The sequence below is a fragment of the Oculina patagonica genome, chromosome 2, assembly GCF_052425735.1.
Source record: "Oculina patagonica isolate OP01 chromosome 2, crgOcupat, whole genome shotgun sequence".
Classification (NCBI taxonomy): Eukaryota; Metazoa; Cnidaria; class Anthozoa; order Scleractinia; family Oculinidae; genus Oculina; species Oculina patagonica.
The window spans coordinates 11,621,100-11,642,448 of NC_135759.1; the positions used below are offsets into that span (position 1 = coordinate 11,621,100).

A 21,349-nucleotide genomic window follows, 5' to 3' on the forward strand; every position below is an offset into this window, starting at 1 on the left:
GCGTACTTCCATCGCCCACAGCCTGCAGAGGCCTCTGGGACACTTGTTTGCCGGAAGAGGTGTGACAGAAATATCCCAGGAAAAACAAATTTCACAGTGAATTTCTGACCATTGCTGTTATTCAGAGCCGACCAGTGTAGAGGCCAGGGAACGATAATGTCTGTTGAGAAAGGTACGTTCATTATGTATGGTCTAGTTTGAATATGCGTTGATTTATAACCCGCGGTATCAAAGAACATTTGTGGCACAACATCGTCTTGTGGTGGATGAAATTGACATGGGAGGGAGTTTCTGTTTTATCCAATAAGCTATGTTGATATTTTTCAGGACGCATATTTTCTACTCTACCAAAGACTGTGAGAGGGTCTCCGACAGTCTTGAAAGGAGATCCAAAAGGGAAGAATTTCTTATACACAAATGGAAACAGCGTTATAATTCGCGATATAGAGGTGAGCTTTTCCTGCCATACTTTAGCGGTATTTTGTGAATTAATCCTAATCATATGTAAAAGTTACTGCAACATTGCAAAGCTAAATTAAGTAAGTCAGTAGGAGACGAAAAAATCAGAAAAGTTACATCCTCAGATAATAACAGGTAGCTTATTTTTTGTCGCATTTCAAGATTTGAGTTTAAAACCATTCAACTCTTTTCTTTATAATTTCCGCAAAAGTAAGCTTACGTGACATTATGGTCGAAAGTTAAAAATGTGAAAGAAGGTTATGAGGTTTGCAAATATTTCTTTGTTTGAGATTGTCGAGAATTGTTACAGCAGTATGCTTGTGGGTTATAAGTTTGAAACTGTTTAGCTGTTGCTTCCCTTGCAGCATGTGAAGCTATCTTTGACCATATAAGGAAAAATTTGGACCCTCTTAATTTTGTTTAGTTTGCATTACGTTTTTTTCTAAACTTGGACGTTGCAATATTTCTAATTTGGAAGTATTTCCATATAACCTCATACTTAATTTTGCATACGTAGATTCTTTCATATAATTCTTCACTCACAAATGGCAGCCTTGAATAGAACAGGAGTTACAAGACTGCATGCATAAAATATTCATACAGTCCTGTATGTGGTTATACAGAAATCTCAGGGGTTTCAATAAGTTTTGGCACAAGTGGGTAGAATATAAAAACAGGCGGGTATCAATATTTTGAAATTCTATACTCTCGTAGGTGCATTTTCCTGCATTTTGGGTACTTTTAAGATTACTTTGTTGTATGTATGAAGTCAACCAGTGTAAACAGATCTGAAGAAAATTGTGTTACTCAGAAACAGATCTGAAGAAAATTATGTTACTCAGACAATAATGTCTATCAAGGAAGAGCACTCTTTTAATGCCCAAGTTGCCAACACATCTGAAACACGTGATTTTAATTTTTCGTATTCGAAATGATACGCGAACGTTACGCAATATATCAGTGCAAACTTTTCAAGTTTCTTGGCAAAACCCTAACCTTTTAATGTATTCAACTTACCCTGCGAAGAATTGACCTCGTTTGACCTTTTTTTTTTAGGTTCCGGGGCGTAAAATGCCAACAGCGTCTGTCTTTTATTTTTAGCGGCCATATTAATATTCACGCTTAGTCCTGGCAGTCTCCCTCGATTTCAGAGTGCCTGGTAGATTTTTTTTCGCGCTTTGAAACGATGATTTTACAAGTCATTACAAGACTTCGCTTCACCTTTTATGGTCCAAAGGACAGGGTAAACACCAGAATATCTTTTCTTTTTATCTTTTCTTTTCTTTCCCTAGAACCTGACAGGAATTTTATGAAATTTCTTGGTAGAAATTCGTAGCTGCGGTGAAATGATCTGGTCTGATAAGATATTCGCATTACGCTTCAAGCGGGTAGTCCGCCCATCACAAGCGGGTAGATCTACCCGCTACCCGGCTATTATTGAAACCCCTGGAAATCTTGACTCTAATTTATAGAAACTAGGAAAATAATACTTACTAAATAAATGTATGGATCCATGGACAATTTTCAGTCATGTTAATAAATTAATTAATAAATAAATAATATAATAATAATACAGTAGAACCCTGGTAATGCAAACTCGGATAACTCGAACAACCCCGCTTACTCGAACTAACTTCCATTTCTCTTGGATTTGAACCCACTTTTCAGTCATTTTTACTCGGTTAACTCGAACTCGGATAACTCGAAAACGCCGCTAACTCGAACTAAATTTCATTTCCGTTGATCAAAATTTGGGTCAAATTTACCCCGATAACTTGAATCCCGGTTCTTGCAACTCACCACGGTTGCCTATTGATTGGAGCAACGAACAGGTTACGTATTTGGCAGCCTTTTCCCACTCTTATCCTAAAAATTTATGATTGTGTTAGAGTTACTGACGAGATAAGTTTATTTGCACTGTACTGTATACTGAAGTGCTGAAAAATCAGTGAACTATTAATTATTAACTTGGAAAATCAAATATTCAATCTACTCCGATAATTCGAAACACAGATACCGTAAACACCCGCGTATAAGCCGCACCCACAGATAAGCCGCACCCTGAGTTTAACAACTCAAATGTTGGAAAAAAAGTTTTTTGAAAGTAAATCAAAGAAAATCCAAAGTCGAGTCAAAAATCCAAAGTTGAGTCTTTAGGAAGTCTTCTTCATCGAAGGTAAACTCAATGAACATTGAAACAGAAAATAGTTCAGTCTTACCCACAATTTGAGCTCTTTAATATAATGAAAACCAACTTTGACATACTATGGGTGATCTTTTTCTGGCATTTGTTGACAGGTATTTCTTCATTCAACGCAGTTTTTCCATAGATTTTTGTGTGACAACAACAAGAACTTGCGTTCGCCGAACGTTCGTAGCTTAGTAACCAGGCATTTGATCGGACGCAAAATATGGGACTAGGTCGAGAACGCAAAACAAGATGGCGATGGAGGCGTTCGGGTTTCGTGGCTATCATATTGACAAATTAAAGAGATTTGGGAGCCATCTATTGGAGATAAACTTGTTGCATAAAGAGAGTTTCGTAATCAGTTCGACAAATTTTTCATCAAAGTGCAAAATGAGAAAGAAACAATTGGCCATCTTACTCGTGAATACTCGTGGTATTTTCTCGCTCGTAAAAGTATCATAGGCCATTGTCGACACTGCAAACAGTATAGGAGCTGTCAAACTTGCAAAAGCAATGACCGGTACTCTCTTGTAGTTTTATGTTTTTTAATTTACATAATTTTCCATAAATTAGCATCAGTTAACGAAAATTAGCGGCACCTTTTCCAAATGTTCCCGCAGATAAGCCGCACCCCCGCTTTCAAGCGAAATTTTTTGGAAAAAAGGTGCGGCTTATCTGCGGGTTTTTACGGTAACTCGAATGGTTTTTCGTTTCCCTTCAGAGTTCGAGTTACTGGGGTTCAACTGTAATAATAATAATAATAATAATAATAATAATAATAATAATAATAATAATAATAATAATACATAATACATAATATTTTAAGAGCAGGCCTCCAATCACCTAGGGGTGGTTTTTAGGAGGGTCCTGTGAGAAAATAAATGTTAAACCTTAAAATACATTACAATCTAAAATTCAATAAAATAGACAAAACCTATGCGGTAGGCTAACTAAGATTAAACATTAGAACAAGAATTAAAAAAAATACTAACTAAGGTTAAAAATAAATAAATATATAAATAAATGGGCTATTCTAGAAAATATCCGTACCATACCACGGACGGCTTTTTTAGAAATCCGAGGGCAAGGGGGGGTTCATTGAACTGGCATTCCGAAGGCATGGGGGAATACTTATGATTGGAAATTCCAAAGGCATGGGGGAGTAGTTTCAGGTCTTGGATTTCCAGAGGAGAAAACAAGAGTGTTGAAAATGCTTATTTTGTGGACTACCAAGTCGCAAATAAAGCACGAACTGACGACTGCGTAGCGGAAGCAGGATATAAGACAAGTATTGATCGATCAGGCATGTGTTTGCGTTCATTTACAAAATTCATTCACTCTTTGTTTTCTTGTCAAAGCGGATCCACAAATATTTAGTCCATTCGGTGGAGTGGGAAACTCTTTTGCTACGCTTCGAGACGCCAGTTTGAAGCACGTGGGTTGAGAGCAACTGCTGACCATGAAGGCTCAAATCCAAGATGGCGGATATGTCAGTGCACTCAATCGTATTATCTTCCGAGTTTACACACGTGCATCACACGATATTCTTATTTTAATGTTCTGCACCAGTTTGGGGCAATGTAAAATTAATGTAGGTTGTATCTGTTGAACAAGGGTAAGGAGAAAAGTGTTATAATTTTTTTTACATTTTCATCCCAGAATTTCTTGAGTCATAAAGACTGTCTCTATGTACAGATCGAGTCATTTGAAATAAATTGATGTAAAATACGCCACATTGGGCGTATTTGTGAACCCTGACGGTAATTCTAAAGAGCTTGACTAAAAAATGAAAAATCTGAATGGGAGGGGGGGTTAATGATTATGGAATTCCGAGGGCATGGGGGGGGATAACGCATTTTGGAATTTCCGAAGGCAAAGGGGGCTAAAATATGGAAGCCGTCCGTGGTATGGTACGGATATTTTCTGGAATCGCCCAATAATAACTTCATCAATTTTACAGATTCAAGGCATATTAAGGTGACATAAAAATTTGGGTACAGACTCAGAAAATTGGTCCAGACTTGACCAATTTGTAGAAAAAAGGCAAAATTAACACAGGGCCATAGGTGCCTATGCCCCTGTGTTGATTTGACTGGTTCTCTAAAAGTGTTTGGGTCCAGATCAATTTTCTGACGGGTGTGTACCCAAATTTTTTTGTCATGTAAATGGGCCTTTAATAAAATTTTGATAAAATTTCAATCTCCTTGAAAACCGAAAAGTGTAAAAGCACTACTCTCGCTTCAAACATGAGTTGAAAATGAATAAAGCAAAATCTTTCTGCCGTTGAGATTTTCTTATCTTCAGATCATTATCTAAAGGTGAATCTACAGTGTATGTTGGTGTGTTAACAAAGGTCGCATATGGTCACGTTTGTTTGGAAAATGTTAGCTGGAAATTTACTCATTCCTTACCTTTTTCCTCTCTCTTTTAGGGTTCTGATAATTCTTACATGTTTAAAATATGTGAAAAGATACTATGAAAAATACTTATAATTTACCAGGGGTACAATCCAGAATCTTGAGCAGAAAGTTGAGATACCCCTGATAACTTTTAGTGCATAATTTGTGTTACAGTAGCCTTGAATGACGCATGCAGTGCCAAGCATCACTTGGGTAAAAGAAAAGAAAGGCATGGTGCAGATTTATTTTTCACAACAAAAAATACAGTCAAACCTCCCCTTACAAACACCTCTACAGTACTGACACCTCCCTACTACAGACAGTTGACTCAGTCTGAAAGAGACACAAATTCATATAAACTCTTCCTTTGTAATATGGACACCTCCATAATGTGAACACACTTCTCTGTCACTTTGTGTCCATATTAAAGAGGGTTCAACTGACTGTAACTAAGTTAAATGTTGAATATAATTAATATATTGAGCAGCCTTTTGTACCTGTAAAAAGTTGTAACAGTTGTATTTATTGTAAATATAGAACCCAGCAATCTGTGATGTGTACACACAGCATGCTAAAGAGACAACTGTTGCTGTATATGCACCCAGTGGATTTTACATTGCATCAGGAGGTAAGCTGGTACATTACAACCGTCAAAAACATATCATCATCATCATCATCATTATCATTTGTAAAAGCTGTACAGTACACTGAGTGAACTTATAATAAGGCCTGGCCTGCATTCATTAGCTGTCTGACAGTAATACAACATGTACGTACATGAATGTGTTCTAATGCAAAAGGGTTTTTAAATGTTTCAGATGTTTCTGGAAAGCTCAGAATCTGGGATACCACACAGGAAGAACACATACTGAAATATGAATACCAGCCTCTGAGTGGTGCCATTAAAGACATTGCCTGGTCACCTGACAGCAAGAGAATAGTTGTCACTGGAATGGGCAGAGAAAAGTAAGCTTTAATTATTTAATGGCATGCATCTGTAAATAGTATACACAGTTTGTTTGCAATATTTTTTTTAAATAAATCTGAAATAGTGCATATAGTCTGAGATTTAAAGTACACTACAGTTTAAATTAATGTTGATACTAAAAAAAATTTCAAATGTGGTTTCTGTGCTAGATAGAGTGCACTGTTAAGTTTTAAATTTAACAAAATAATATTTACAATGGATAATATTTTTCTTTTTCTTTTTCTTGATTTTCTGAGGTTGAATTTGAAAGAATCGGTATCAACCTCCACCAACAAACTAAACGTCTGTGGCACATCAATAGCGTGGCACAGTTCATGTTTTGAGGGGCAGCTCTGACTCATATAAATATTTGTTACAAAATAAATTACTAATAAAACATTTTTTTTTAGTTGTCACATACTGACAGACATGGTTTGAGTTATTGAGGGTTTAATTATATAGAAAATGACCTGAAGGCAAACGAAAATTGTTTCAAATTAGCGAGAGGTTTGAGTTACTGAGGGTAAAATTACAGTAAATGTATGCTGGAAATCAAGGGGAAATCAATTTTGGTTCAAGTTAGCACGAGGTTCGAGTTAGCAAGGGTTCGAGTTATCGGAGTCAGCTGTATAATAAGAATATCAGCATGACTTGTGATTTCAAACATAGGATGGTTATTCTGTATATGAACAGATTACCTTAAAAGTGAAAACAAAAAAAATAATTTCGTTTTTCATTCTATACTTTGCTTGACTAGTACCTAATGTATGTGATTTGATTTCTCTCTTGCATGTAGGTTTGGTAATGTATTTTTATGGGACAGTGGATCATCAGTGGGTCAAATTACTGGCCATTCTAAAGCTATAAATGCAGTAGACTACAAACCAACCCGTCCATTCCGCATCTGTACTGCAAGTGAAGACAGTGAAGTTGGTTTCTTTGAGGGACCACCCTTCAAGTATCATCATAATAACAAGGTTAGTTAAATATTGCAGTTTCATAAGAGGTAATGGGCAGTTCCAGAAAATATCCATACACCACGACGGACGGCTTTTTGGAATTCCGAGGGCAAGGGGGGGGGGGGGGGTTCTTTGAACTGGAATTCCGAAGGGCATGGGCGGATACTTACGATTGGAATTCCGAAGGCATGGAAGAGTTCCAGATCTTGGATTTCCAGAGGAGACAGACAAAAGTGTGTTCCTTGAAATGCTAATTTTGTGTCCAGATTACTCATTTGTAAATAAAGCACGAACTGATGACTGCATCGCAGAAGCAGGATACAAGAAGATACAAGACAAGTATCGATCGATCAGGCGTGTGTTTGCGTTCATTTACAAAAGAAAATCAATAAAATGTGGGTTGTACATCAAGCTTAGCGTTGATGAATGTCTTTATTCACTCTTTTTTCTTGTCAAAGCGGATCCACAACATATTTAGCACATTCAGTGGAGCGCAAAACTATTTTGCCACGCTTCGAGATGCCATTTTGAAGCATGTGGGGTTGGGAGCGACTGCTGACCCCGAAGGCTCAAATTCAAGATGGCGGATATGTCAGTGCACTTGATTGTATTGTCTTCCGAAAGTACACACGTACATAACACAATATTGTTATTTTAATGTTCTGTAGACTTGTAGCACGATACACATGTACATTAGTGGTTGCCCAAATATATTTTCTAATATCTTTGTGAGTAAATGACGGATTTCCTTTAAACTTTCGAATTTACTTCAACAATGATTACAGTTTATCGATAAGGCAAAATATCATTATTTGAAAGAATCTAAGTATAATAAAATCCCGAGGATGCAAGAAAAAAGTGACCAAATCGCCGTGTAACGCGTAACAGCTAATTTGCATAAAATCGTAAAAACAGTAAAATTTTACCCTCAACGCGGTCGCATGTTCAAAATTAAATCAAGCAGAAATATTTAGTAGGACAAAGTAACACTACAGGCAAAATTATAGCTCATTTCATTTATTTTTGAAACAACAAGAATTATAATTCGATGTCCAGTTGCCGCTTTCTTGTTGTGTAACGCTCAGTGTTCAACAGTGTTCCACACCATACAGATACAAGGCTAGCACCTTCCACACACACCTAGGAGAGAAGATCGTTCGTCTAATTAGAGTTCATAACATTGTTTACCATCGAGATACAATGGTTTTCAAAAAATTGTGAGAGCGATGAAGATATGGCGAATTTTCGTTTTCGGAAACCACTCTGCTGTGTATTTTGGCGAGCAAAATTAAACATTACTTACCCACGAGAAAGAGCGAAACTCAGGCGCTGGTGAACACAGGTCGCTAAAACACCGCTGCGACATAGTTCAGTTATTGGTCCACGAATCCTGCAAGTTTCACAGTCTTGTGTACGTTTTAAACAGAGAAATAACACAAAGACTGATTCGGAAACATATTTTCCAGTTGAACGCCATGTTTATCCAAGAGACGATCATATTACTACCTTGCTTTGTAGCGAAGAAGTTTGCAAACAAAAGTTGTATTCGACCATCTTTTCTTGCAAAACGTACAAGAAACGTCGAAGGAGTGCTGTGTAACCTCTCCTTGAAACATGGGGGTGTTTTGCTGAAAAAATCAGGGGCTATAAGCACGATAAGGCGGGAAAATCGGCGGGAAAATAGACCGGACGTCAAAATTGCGTTGCGCAACAGTTTACAAAGCGAGGTCAAGCGTGGATTACAAGATGAATACTGAGAAGAAAAGCCTTTCAAATGCTGAAAAGATGAAAAGATGGAGAGAAGAAAAGGTCAAGAAAAAGAGAGCAGCGGATAAAAAGCACTACGAGCAGAATCGAGAGCGTAAAATCGCCAAAGTCAAGGAAAGTCGAGATCGCAAGAAAGGTCAACTGAAGGAAATCACAACAAGAGCGACACGCAAATCTCAACTGAATAAAAAATTAAAATCAAGCGCAAGAAAGCAAAGGCAAGAAGAAAAATTTGCTGAAGAAGAAAGAAGGGAGAAAATACGACAGCAAACAAGAGAGAGAGTCAAACGATTGCGAGAAAAACGAAGGGAAAATTTGCGACAAGAGGCTGGAAATAGCGAAGATGAGGACACGTGTTTGGCAACATCCGGTTTTAAAAACAAAATGGCAAAAAGCCGAGCCCTGAAAAAAACCAAAGAAGCCCTGCCACAAACGCCAGCAAAAAAAGCTGAACTTGTTCAGACAATTTCTTCCAGCCCACGGACAAGAAAAATTCTGGCTAAGAAGGGAATGTTGAAAACTCCAGAGGAAGTGCAAGAAATGACGTCACTTCGATCTCTTGCGGCCGATATTTCTGAAAGTATGCAAACTATCAAGACAAGCAAGGTTAAAGAAGACAAAGCTGCCTACTCAGCCTTCAAAAGTCTTGCATTTGGAGAGAATGTTTCAAAATGCAAAGCACGCAAGTCTCTTTCCAAACTAGTAAATGTGGGGCGTAGGAGCGTGAGTACCGGAATTAGAGAGAGGGCAAAAATTTTGTCGGGAGAAAAAAAGAGTTGGCTTGATCTGGAGAGGAAAACTAGAGGGGATGCTATCAGCACTGAAAACAAGCAGCTCATTTTCAACTTCTGGTCATATGAAGCAAGCAGGCCAACAGGAGACAAAAAAGATGTCATCAAAAAAAGAACAGGAAAGAAAGAGTATATTGAACATGCAAAGCACGTGCTGGAAAAGACGCAAACTGAGGCATTTTTAGAGTTCCAGGCACAATACCCAGAAGTAAAGGTAAAACAACGTAAATTTGAAAGCCTGAAGCCATTTTTTGTGCGTTCTGCAAGAGAAAAGGACAGGAGATCCTGCCTCTGTAGGAAGCATGTTGAGACGCAAATAGTCTTTAAAGACTGCATGAAATTTAGGAAGGCAGTATGCCGAAGGAGTGGAACTGATCCAGTAATTCCCCTTACACTTACAGAGGCAGTAAACCTGACACTTTGTCCAAAGCCTGAAGACAACGGCCATCACAAGCTAAAATGCCTGACCAGAGAATGTAGCGACTGTGGGGTGGACAAACTGGAACTACTTCCTGAAGAAACTTCAGAAACATCAACAGAAGAAGTTACATGGAAACGTTACGAGTATATAGGCACTGGGAAATTTCTATCCAATGGGCAGGAAAAGAAAAAAATTGCACTGGTGACAAAGAAGACAGCACCAAGGGAATTATTTAAATACTTCCAAGATCTCATAAAAGAGTACCCCTATCATTCTTTCATGGGCAAATGGCAGAGAGAGCAAATGGACAACCTCATTGAGCACCTTCCTCTCAACCAGGTTGTTTGTGTTCATGATTACTCTGAAGGTTACAGCTGCCGCCAGCAGGATGAGCTCCAGTCAGAGTACTTCGATGTGGCAAAAGTTTCTTTACACATCACAATTCTGTATCGCCATGCAGTGGAATCCGTAGATGGCAAGACAAGCACAGTGGAAGATCCACAGATTGTCAAGGAGCACCTCTTTGTGGTATCTGATGACGACATCCAAGACTACCACTCAGTTCACAAGGCCCAAGAATTAATTATCGGATACCTAGAAAGTCAACTGGAAATAAAGATTGACAAGCTCCATGAGTTCACAGATGGGTGTGCTGCCCAATACAAGTCTCGTCACTGTCTTGGAGATTTGTCTTGCTGTCTTGCCGACTACGGATTCCTCGTGCAAAGAAATTTCTTCGAAACATCCCACGCCAAGGGGGAACAGGATGCTGCTGGAGCCAATGTGAAACAAAAGGTGAGCCTTGCAGTGCTGCGAAAAACAGCTGTCATCAGGAATGCAAAGGACATGAAAGAATATCTTGAAGAGAACTTTACCACCCCAGCAGCCTCTACGTTTGCCTCAAGATCCAAAGCAGTGGGTCTAGCTCGCAGGATATTCTTTTATGTTCCATCAGAAGGTGATGAGGCTGTAGTCAGATGTAGACCAGACAGAACCTTTAAGGAGCTCAAAGGGATCCGAAAACTTCACAGTGTCAAGACAACTCCAGAGCAGGGAAGGATCTTCGTTAGAAACCGCAGCTGTTACTGCTTCGACTGCATTAGTGGTGAAGAGGAGAACTGCAGCAACAAAGAGTGGTTGGATGACTGGCAGGAGGTTAAGCTGGAAAGAGAGTCATCTGTTGCAACAACCAGGCAAGCTGTTAGGGAAACTGAAGCTACTCTTCTTGACACTGCAGTAAGAGTTGCAGATCTTGCTGCCAAGGATAGTGTAGTTGCCATCGCAGCAGCTGATGACCCGGTCTATGACTACTATTTAATGAAAGTCACAAGTGATGGTGTGGTGGAATTAGATGAGGCTACAACAGATGATTATGGGTGCACCTTCCCCAGAGGATCTTCAGGGTTAAAAGGATATTTTTTCATCAGAGAAAATATCATTGACATGACTTACAAACTTGACAAGAAAAAAATAGCTTTTGTGCTTGCTGGCACCGTGCGGCATGTGTGCGGTGAATTACACAAAAGAAGAAATAACATTTATAGAGTGCCTATGACTGTGAATGAAGAAATCATTGCTTCTTTGTAATTCTTTATGGTTTTTCCAGTTATTTTTGTTGTATTTTAGTCTTTATAACCATGCTTTCCAAGTGAAAAGGTCAGATGCCACGCCCATGAGGGATTCTGGGTAATTTCTTAAATGGGCTGTAAACAAGAAATAAACAATGAAAACCAACCAAATATGTTTGTATGATGATAATTAACTAAAATCTGGGAAGTAATTGGTAGTTAGGGGTTATTTACAATTTTTTATAAAAATGCCCCTTGTTACCCCTATGTACATGTGTATTGTGCTACAAGTCGTACCAGTTTGTAGGTTGTATCTGTTGAACAAGGGTAAGGAGAAAACTCTTATTTTATTTTTTTACATTTTCATCCCAGCCCAGTCTGTTACAGATCGAGTCATTTGAAATAATTTGATGTAAAATACGCCAACGGGAGGGGGGTTAGGGATCATGGAATTCCGAAGGCATGGGGGGTAACACATTTTGGAATTTCCAAAGGCAAGGGGGGAGGGGTTAAAATATTGAAGCCGTCCGTCGTGGTGTATGGATATTTTCTGGAATTGCCCAATTACAGCCATGTTGCTAAGTAACTCATATTTGATGCTTATTGATTTTGATTTTGCTAACACCAAAGAAAACCTCAGTAATGACTGGCGAAAAAAGCAACCCTAAATTTAGCTTTTAGGTGACGTTATAAGCTCAGTTTTTGTGACTCTGTTTTTCTTTTCTTTCTACGTTTTTTTATAGAGCCATACGAACTTTGTGAATTGTGTGAGGTACTCCCCAGATGGTGAACATTTTGTGTCTGGAGGTGCAGATGGATATGTATGTGTATTTCCTGTTCATAAAGAGAAGTAAAATATCTTGCTTCACATTCAGATAGGATAAGTTAATGATGCAGTGATTTTGTTCGCTCAAGTAATGTCTTACACAAACAGGAGAATTAATTAGTACATGTAACTGTTGAAATACATTGTATACACTGTAGGTCATACTGTATGTATAATATTATTGTTGTAGCTCTAGATGGAACAGCCCTCAAAGCTTCTTCTATGTTTTATTCCCCTTTGGAAACGTCTAATGCACTTGCTGTATCCTGTATATCACCAATGCAGAGAGAATGTTGATAATACATGCTAATGTCCGAACATTCCATACTGTTATTAGTAATCAAGACAACGAGATAACATTTACAGCTCTAGAGCTCAGCCTAGCTTTGTGACTTTGTAGCTTTGTTCAGTTAGTTGACAGCATATTAAATTAATATACTATATTTTTAGCTGTGAGTACTTGTAGTACATAACTTTTGTACATTACATGTAGGATCATATTTTATTGTCAAGTAATCTTGTATTAAGTTTGTGTTTATTTGGACTTTCTTGATAACTTTTATGTATTCTACATCATTCAATAGTAGCAGTTAATAAAAACAGCAAGTCTGCAACTTATACTCTCCATTTAACTGTATAAATAAGGTTGTCACATAATTTGGCATTATCATTTTTGTCCCACCTACATGAACATATAGTAGCACTATTTATAGATTAATATTAAAACTGTTTTTGTAGATTTTCCTTTACAATGGTAAAACAGGAGAGGAAACATGTACTCTTGGTGGTGGTAAAGCTCACAAGGGAGGCGTGTACGGAGTAAGTACAGCTGTTTACTGAAGGTTTCTGCACATGTACTGTCAGGGATAAGGTCATTTTAATTGCAAGTACCTTGGAGATTACCTCAAACTCAATGTCTGATTCCCTCAATGGCGCACAGCTGTAGGGAATAATGGCCATTGTATTCATCAAACCATGCTTGAGACTTAGCAATGATGAATGCAACTACCATGATTCCCATGCACCATAGAGGGAGTCAGGCATTTTTTTAATATAAATGTATGTCAAACATCCATTCAAACAAGAAGAGCTGTTTTCACAAGTCAATAAGAAAAACTGAAACAAGTTATTTACTTCAGCTTTAGTTCAAAGCAGTGTTACTGAAAAACAAGACAAACAAGAAAAACATGTAAATTATTGACCTGTAAGCTTGCAGTACTGGCCACTGTACTTCTAGTTGATTTCATCAGCATTGTATTTTATAGTGATTATCAATAACAGCTGAGTTAATTTACTGTTATTAAGTAGAATGTGGGTATGATAAATACAGTCAGTGCTTTAAGAATTTAAATGTTAATCTTCTGATAGTTAGCAAGGGGATCATCCGTTCCAACTTCAGGCAAATATCAAGACAGCTTTTCATTTAATTTGAACAGTTGTAGTTCCAGTGTTTTATTATGCCACTAACAGTTGCTTTTTTTTTTCTGTCAGCTGTCATGGAGTGCAGACAGCAAGTTTCTCCTCAGTGCATCAGCAGACAAGACTGCAAAAATATGGGACATAGATGCTAACACTTCCTCCACGTAAGACTAATTGCTTGAATGTAAAGAATTTCAACTCTACATAATTTCAACATTAAAGGCCTATACAAATATTGCTATTTTTTTTTTTTTTTTGTAGTGAGTTTACATTTGGAAGTGACCTTGAGCATCAGCAGCTGGGTTGCCTGTGGCAGGGTGATCATCTCCTTACTGTCGCCCTCTCTGGAAATATCAACTATTTGGATACCAACAATCCTTCTTCCCCAAGGAAGATAATTAAGGTATGGTTCATACCTTTGTGATCGGTTAATGAGCATGTGCAATGTTATAGTAAGTAAGTAAGTAAGTAAGTAAGGTAAGTAAGTAAGTAAGTAGTAAGTAGGACTTTATTTAATGAGGGTGACACCTGACAGTAAGCAAACTGATAAACTTGTGGCCCTCACAAAAATATAACAATAACGGGAATATATAACAATGCAGTATAAACTTTAAAAATAGATTGATTGAGATAAAACTATGTACAACATTAAATACAATAAGACAATTAAGAATTTAGTTATAATAATGCACACAATATTGAGAGGAATCCACTACGAGTCAAAAGTAAGCTGACAATCTCTTCTTTTCTTTTCCTTTTTCAAAACAGGTTTCTTGTCTTGCCTTGTATTTGTTTCTCTAATCTCACAAGAATACCTAAAGCAAACGGTTTTGGAATAAGTTATCTTCCAACAAAAAAAATTATTACCTGACACAGTTTGTTGCAGATCAGTTCTTTTCAAAGATTTCTTTTATTTTAGAATTATTAGCAACTGAATTTGGGAAACAAAGTGTTTGAACATTTGTAGCTGTACAACAAGCCTTAGCTGTGAAGTATTTTTACAGCAACCATATTGTTTTTCGAAAATAATAGGAAATGTTTGTATAGGAATAAAACCCGGCATTCCTAAAGAAGAGTAATTTCATTCTCTGAGAACATCCAGCTGTGTTCTATAATAAATCACATAGCTGGAAAAAAAAAACAATGACAAGACAAGAAGTGGTCAAAAATCTTGCCAGTGCTTTGCACCCTTTTTGTTACACCATAAGCACATTGCAGGATAGTAACTGTTCAGCATGTTCCAAATTAAAACAAGTATCATAACTGTTTATTAACAGTATGCTATGAATTTAACACTTTTGAATTGAAGTCAAAATGCTGCCTTTCGTAGAGGGTCTATTATAATTTGGCGGTCTAGCAGTCTAAGCTATTTTTGAGTGTCAGTCTGCGGGTAAATTCTTATTTCTATGGTGGTTTACAGTTTAGGTCTTGAGGAAAAAACAAAGGCTGTTTGCAGTCCAGAAAGAACAACCATGGTAGTTTGTCTGTTGTGCAACCCCCTATGATAGACCCTCTTCATATGAAGCTTTGAACGAACAGGGCCAGATCATGATAAATTAGCTAAGACAACTATTCTGTGTTGAGTTAGTGTCATTATAATATTCAAGAGGATTAAGAGCTGTACACATGTACATGTTTATCCTTGAAAACTACATTTTTTCTTTTTCCTTCAGGGCCATAACAAGAACATTTTGGCCCTTGCCTCTTCTAATGATGGCTCAACCCTGTACACTGGTAGCTTTGATTCACGTATTTGTATCCTTGTACACAAATTTATTGTGAAAAGTATTAACTGTGTTCTAACTTGGTATGTGTATGAATGTCTAAGGTACATAATATTTCTTTGATAAGTTTAAGAATTTAAATTCTTTAAACAAAAGGAAAATAATGTAAAAACAATAGCTTGCTATTAAAGACAGCAAACTTCCTAAGATTGGTGGTGATAAACCAAAAGAGAACAAGTTAAGAATGGGCAAGAAATTCATATGATGGGTAGGTTAAGCTGTTGTACATGTTTTGTTGTTGTTGTTAAGACTTGACAGTTTCAAGGTCAGTGGAACGTAGCATCTGGGGATGCTGAGATATTCAAAGGTCAAGGTCACAAGAATCAAGTGTCTGACATGGTGTTGTGTGGAGACAATCTGGTAACCTGCAGCATGGACGACACTGTACGACTCACATCAGTGCAGGCTCTGGAATATGGGTACAATAATAACTGTCTTTGCTGCCAAATTACTTTACCCTATTTGTAGTATTTGTAGGTGCTTCTGTTCTGTTAGATGCACTTTGAAGGTGCTTCTGTTCCAGTTAGGTGTCATGAATTCAAGCTGTTGACATCAAAGCACTATGTAATAACGCACAAACACAAACAATATTATGGATGAGTTAGCAAATAGGGAAAATGCTGTGTTATACAAGGACCATACACATATAAGCTTGTTACTAAACTTTAGAGTTTTCTTTTTTGTGTTGGAGTGTGTACATTCTGTGTCCTAATGACTGTATGTGTATATCCCACGATAATTATGTAATGTATGTAATTTAAATTTCAGCTGTAATTGTTGTGTACTGATTGTTGTTGTTGTTGTTGTTGTTGTATATCCCAAGCTAGCTTTTTGTTACATCTTTACTGTTGTTGATTTATATTAGTTTTATTCTTGTTTGTTGTCAGTTCTCATAGTGTAGGTATGGGAAGTCAGCCAATGGGTATTGACTGCGGAATAGATGGCCTTACTGTTGTGGCTTGTTTAAAAGATGTAAGTGTCTTACTAGCAAGTGTATACCATTGAGTGCACTGGCTCAAATTTGAAATGGTCAGTGCTGGGTAATGTACATGTACCTAACATATTTATTGTACATGCTGCATGTTTTATTGTCATGCCGTCAATAATAATATTTAATAATATGATCACAACAATAGTTAATAAGTGCTTCAGTTCCTATTATTTTTGAGATGTTTTATCAGTCGTTAAATGTTCATATTTAAGAAATAGAAAACATGTTCCGTGTTTCTATCGAGTTATAGAAACACGAGTGGAAGTTTGGGAGAACGAGAAATGCTGTGGGAACACGAGTCGATAGATGAGTGTTTCCACAGCTTTTTCGAGTTCTCCCAAACTTTCACGAGTGTTTCTTTAACTCGATAGAAACACGGAAAACATGTTTTCTATTTCTTTTAGAAAACAGCACAAAGAAAATAACGCACATCAAAGTAATATTTAGCGCTTTATTTAACATCAAAACGTAGATTCTCTTCACCTCGTGGTATTACGTCATAAACATAATTCAACCAATCATAGTAAGGGAGTCGATGAACAGAAATAAATCAACTGTTCAACATTTGCTTCAAGGCTAAAATTCACCGTTTTTTGGCCAAACAAACAAAGAAAACATGCCCCAAAGTTAACGTAATTATGAGAAATAGCTAAGCCGATGGTTTAACTGAAGTCAAGCACTGGAAGGAGTCAATAATTGTGGTTTTATTTCGCTTCATCGACCTAACCGAATGGTTTGACGACGGACGCTGCCGATCGAGCGACTCGAACCTTGGAGGTGAAAGTGCATTATTTTTCTGTTAAAAGAAGTTTGACTCGGTATTCTGGAGGAATATCTTGTCCTGTTGAGGAGCTGTGAATAGTTCTGAAGTGCTGCAAAAGCCTAGAATGAAGTGAAGTTGCGCTAATTCGTTTACTTCTTTAGAAGGTCAGCCGCTTCGATAATTTCTTTCACAGACTATTTTTGAATGTGTAGTGGGCTCTGTAAACATCTTACTCGCTTGTTTTCAAGTGTGCAAATATTTGTTTAGTCTTAACCTGGTTTTTGTCAGCTGTGACATTAAAATTCGGCACAATTCTTAGTTGTTATTTTTGCATTGCTTATTTCAGCGCCGTGAATATTGATTGCCGTGTCTACACCCACTGTCTGTGTCTCCATCAAGTTATAGAAACACAATTTTTAACCAATCAGCGCACGTATTTACTTTGTGCTATTTTCTAAACTGTTAATAATGTTAGGACATTTATGTGTAAGCACAAGGTTTTCAACATATGGGAAACTCTGATTCAATCAGACTTACATACCAAGTGTAGTTGGCAGTGATTCCCTGTCAGTAGATTGCAGTTGACTGGTGATGTTGCCTTCTGGACATGTGTAGTTATGTGGCTAATGTGCCAATGGTTTCCTGTATATCACGTGACATGCAGGGTGACCTGCTCATCAGCATTAGCTGTATCTTCACCGAGCTCTGCTGGCTCACCTCTGAAGGTATACCTGCCTTGCTCTTTTCCGCCCCACTTGGTACATGTAAATATTCTTTATTTAGGTACCATCACACTGATCCAATCTGTGGAGTACTGCCTGATGGTTGCAGCCTTCAAGGTTACCTTGGATACGTCTTGAGCTGTGCCAGAATTTTGCTTGGCACCGCCATCCCCAAACCCATCTATTTTTCTTAGTTTATTTCAATGATAATGATTGTGTTTGATTGAAATGTGGAGATCTAAACAACAGTGTACAAAACTGTTCAAGATAACAGTGCTTCTATCTCATGGACTCACTGTTTTATCACACAGATTGCTGTGCTTCAAGACGGGAATCCAGTATTCTCTCTGCCTGTGGAGTTTGAACCTCAGTGCACAGCTGTACATCCTGGGCAGACGGAGGTTGCAGTAGGAGGAAAGACGGTATAGTGATTGCAAACAGTTTTGGAGTTCAGTCCCGTCCAATTCACTATGACAGCCATTTAGAACTGCATGAACTGGAGGATTGAGGCGGTGCAGTGTATTCATAGTGAGGCAAAAATCAAAGCCACTGACAGCAGATAGAGCTCATTAGTTTGAAACAATTATTATTTAGAATCCCTGGTCTGTGTTTACTTAAGGTGATTGCATTACATGTGCGCTTGTTTTTAAACTACTACCACCTCTAAAGAATGGTAAAAAGAGATAAAAAAAAGTTAAATAGGAGTCAGTACAGGTGATCAAAACACATCACATTGAACTGCATGCAGCCAACTTGATTTTTGTCAAGCTCGTGAAAAAGAAATATTTTCAGCTGAGATTTCATCACCTAATGAACATTTCATTCTTATTGTAAAGTTTGCGGCTCAAAATGGTAGGAAAGAAGTTAAAAAAAAAAAACAAGAAATGGCCACTCCAATTTCTTTGATTGCATTTTGGTTGTGTTCAGTTGTGCCAATCGATCTATATTTTTTTTCTCAGAACGAAATTCACATTTACACTGTGGACAATAACACGCTGGTGAAGAAGACAAGCACCCCTGTGTCACATGCGACTGCTGTATGTGATGTGGCATACTCTCCTGATGGCGCTTATTTAGCTGCTGGTGATGACAACCGACGAATCACTGTCTTTAACTCAACTGATTATCAGGTGAGACATATTGGAACGGCTTGCATGGTTCACGCTGCAGATTTTGAAGTCCTGAGGTTTATATGTATTATCTTTTTTCTCAGCCACGGAGATTTAGTCATATTTATTTACTTTTTCTTGTAGCGCAAGGCGGAGTTTACTGGACCTTTAGCCCGAGTAACTTGTTTGGCCTGGACACCAAACTCGCGACATCTTGCCGTTGGAGGATTGGACACCAACTTGTTCATATACGATTTGGAAAATCCCTCTAAAAAGATCGAAATAAGAGGTGAGAGATTGGTGAATACTCAGCTCTGGAAATTGTGCTAAAGTCGAATATGAACTTGAGCAGAGAGAACAAGGGAACACATTTGGTTGTAGGGTAGTATTCCCTCCCCTTAAGGCTAGGGAGATGTAAAGTTGCACATTATTCTTGAAGTGACACATTGTGGAATCTTTGCTGGGTTTTACTGTCCTTTTAGCATGCTTGCTGATCTTTTTTTTTTTTTGTGATCATTTTAGGTGCTCATCCCCAAAGCGTTATTTCTCGGGTCACGTGGTTGGATAATAACACTCTGGCTAGTGTTGGTCACGACTGCTGTATCCGCTTCTGGTCCATAACTCATAACTAGATGTTTGTCTGTTAACTGAAATCTGCAACGTTTAGCAAGGACTAATTCCAGGGAACAAGTACCCGCTTGTTGTAAACAATGACAGGATACTCCGTCCTATCGGAAATTATTTGTAATTATCTCTTCTCCTCCTCCCCCTCCCCCCTTCTCAGTGTTGTCTCGCCTCAAAAATAACATTGAAATCGGAGGGAGTGGGGAGAGGAGAAAATCGATTCATACTAGCTTGTTTTGTTATAGTACAAATTGAAGATATATAGGCGTGGTACTTGTTCCATAGAATGGACTTGATGTACTTTGTAAAAGGATTATTGACTTGAGTTTCATCTTTTCGAGAAAAAAGGTCAATGTGTAAAGTTTTTTCTGTCCTCACAAACGAAAATCAAGCAAAACCAACTGGTGAATATTACAGACAAGCACTCTTGTGCAAAGAGAAAAAAGTTTCTATCGGGGTTTGTACTGTCTTGTAAAGCAAGATGTCGGGATACCATTTTGGGATTATTTTTACCAACACTTGTAATGGCATTTAATAAAGAATCTTTAAAAAGTTTTTTTTCCATTTTTGGTTTTGATTTAGTAATCTAGCTGCAAATACAGCCACATCTCATGGCTCCAGGGCGACCGCCAAACCGGCCAGAAACGATAAGGAGCGGCTGTATTCGCAGGCTGGGAATCTTTAAAGGATATTTAAATTTTTAGAGGATCGTTATAGCGGACACACTCGGGGCGTCGTTTAGTGTCCATTATAGCGAGAGTCCGTAATAGCGGGAGTCATTTCCAGTCAAACCGGGGATCTGTATTTTGTCCTGTATTTTGCGAGTTTTCGCAATAGCGGGGTGTCCGCAAGGCGAGAGTTGACTGTATTTTGGCGGTAGAACCTCTTATCTTTAACAATCAGATACAGACGACTCTCGCCTCGCGGAGACCCCGCTATTGGGGACACTCGCTACATTCTTTTTATTTTATAAGAATCTAGTTTATAAGAATATCGAGGCTGAAATTTGCGAATTTTTAAGAATATTTTAAGAATAAACCCGAGGCTGAGATTTTGAAAAGAATATAGTTTTTAGTTGAAACAAAATCAGGTATTTTCATTTCCGTCACTTTATCTCTGTGAGGAATGCTCTGTTTAAAAAAAAAAGCCAAAACGGCCAGGCTGCAACGAAAAGCAATGGTACATGTGCACAATGTAACACGATACAGATCTGGACACCAAACACTTGTAATTGATTACCCAATACTTGCAAAAACGGAAATGTCGAACGTTCTAAGAATGTTCATAAGAATATTTTCCGGCCTAAAATCGGCAGAAAAATAAGAATATTCAGCCTGGGTCGGAAAAAACTGTATTCTTATAAAAAAAGAGTGTATTACGGACAAAATACAGATCCCCGGCGAAAGAGTTCAGACTGGAAATGACTCCCGCTGTTACGGACTCTCGCTATAACGGACACTAAACGACGCCCCGAGCGTGTCAGCTATAACAAGAGTTGACTGTATTCAGTACCTTTTGAAATCGCATAACGTTTCTTTTATACAATTTACCACCGTCAAACCATAAACATTGAATATTAGTTTTGAAAGAAA

At 37.9% G+C, this 21,349-nt stretch overlaps 2 protein-coding genes across 2 annotated transcripts; both read left to right on the top strand.

Annotated features, from left to right (window-relative positions):
• The first annotated feature begins 32 nt into the window (after positions 1-32).
• Positions 33-20,312, top strand: LOC144638957 (WD repeat-containing protein 1-B-like). The gene is made up of 16 exons (XM_078498236.1): positions 33-172; positions 328-449; positions 5,584-5,674; positions 5,865-6,012; positions 6,810-6,990; positions 12,263-12,340; positions 13,084-13,164; positions 13,837-13,928; positions 14,026-14,167; positions 15,438-15,519; positions 15,814-15,967; positions 16,436-16,520; positions 18,336-18,446; positions 18,984-19,154; positions 19,278-19,422; positions 19,656-20,312. The coding sequence occupies exons 1-16, from the start codon at positions 157-159 to the stop codon at positions 19,763-19,765; spliced, it is 1,809 nt and encodes a 602-aa protein (XP_078354362.1). The 5' UTR covers positions 33-156; the 3' UTR covers positions 19,766-20,312.
• LOC144638036 (uncharacterized) lies at positions 8,719-11,538 on the top strand. Its single transcript, XM_078497146.1, has one exon. It carries the CDS (start codon positions 8,719-8,721, stop codon positions 11,536-11,538), a length of 2,820 nt encoding a protein of 939 aa, XP_078353272.1.
• Positions 20,313-21,349: the final 1,037 nt, after the last annotated feature.

Coding starts and splice junctions, on each gene's coding strand:
- LOC144638036 (XM_078497146.1), top strand. CDS start 8,719: ATGAATACTGAGAAGAAAAGCCTTTCAAATGCTGAAAAGATGAAAAGA.
- LOC144638957 (XM_078498236.1), top strand. Junction 12,341..13,083: donor CTGGAGGTGCAGATGGATAT/GTATGTGTATTT, acceptor CTGTTTTTGTAG/ATTTTCCTTTACAATGGTAA. Junction 14,168..15,437: donor CCCCAAGGAAGATAATTAAG/GTATGGTTCATA, acceptor TTTTTCCTTCAG/GGCCATAACAAGAACATTTT.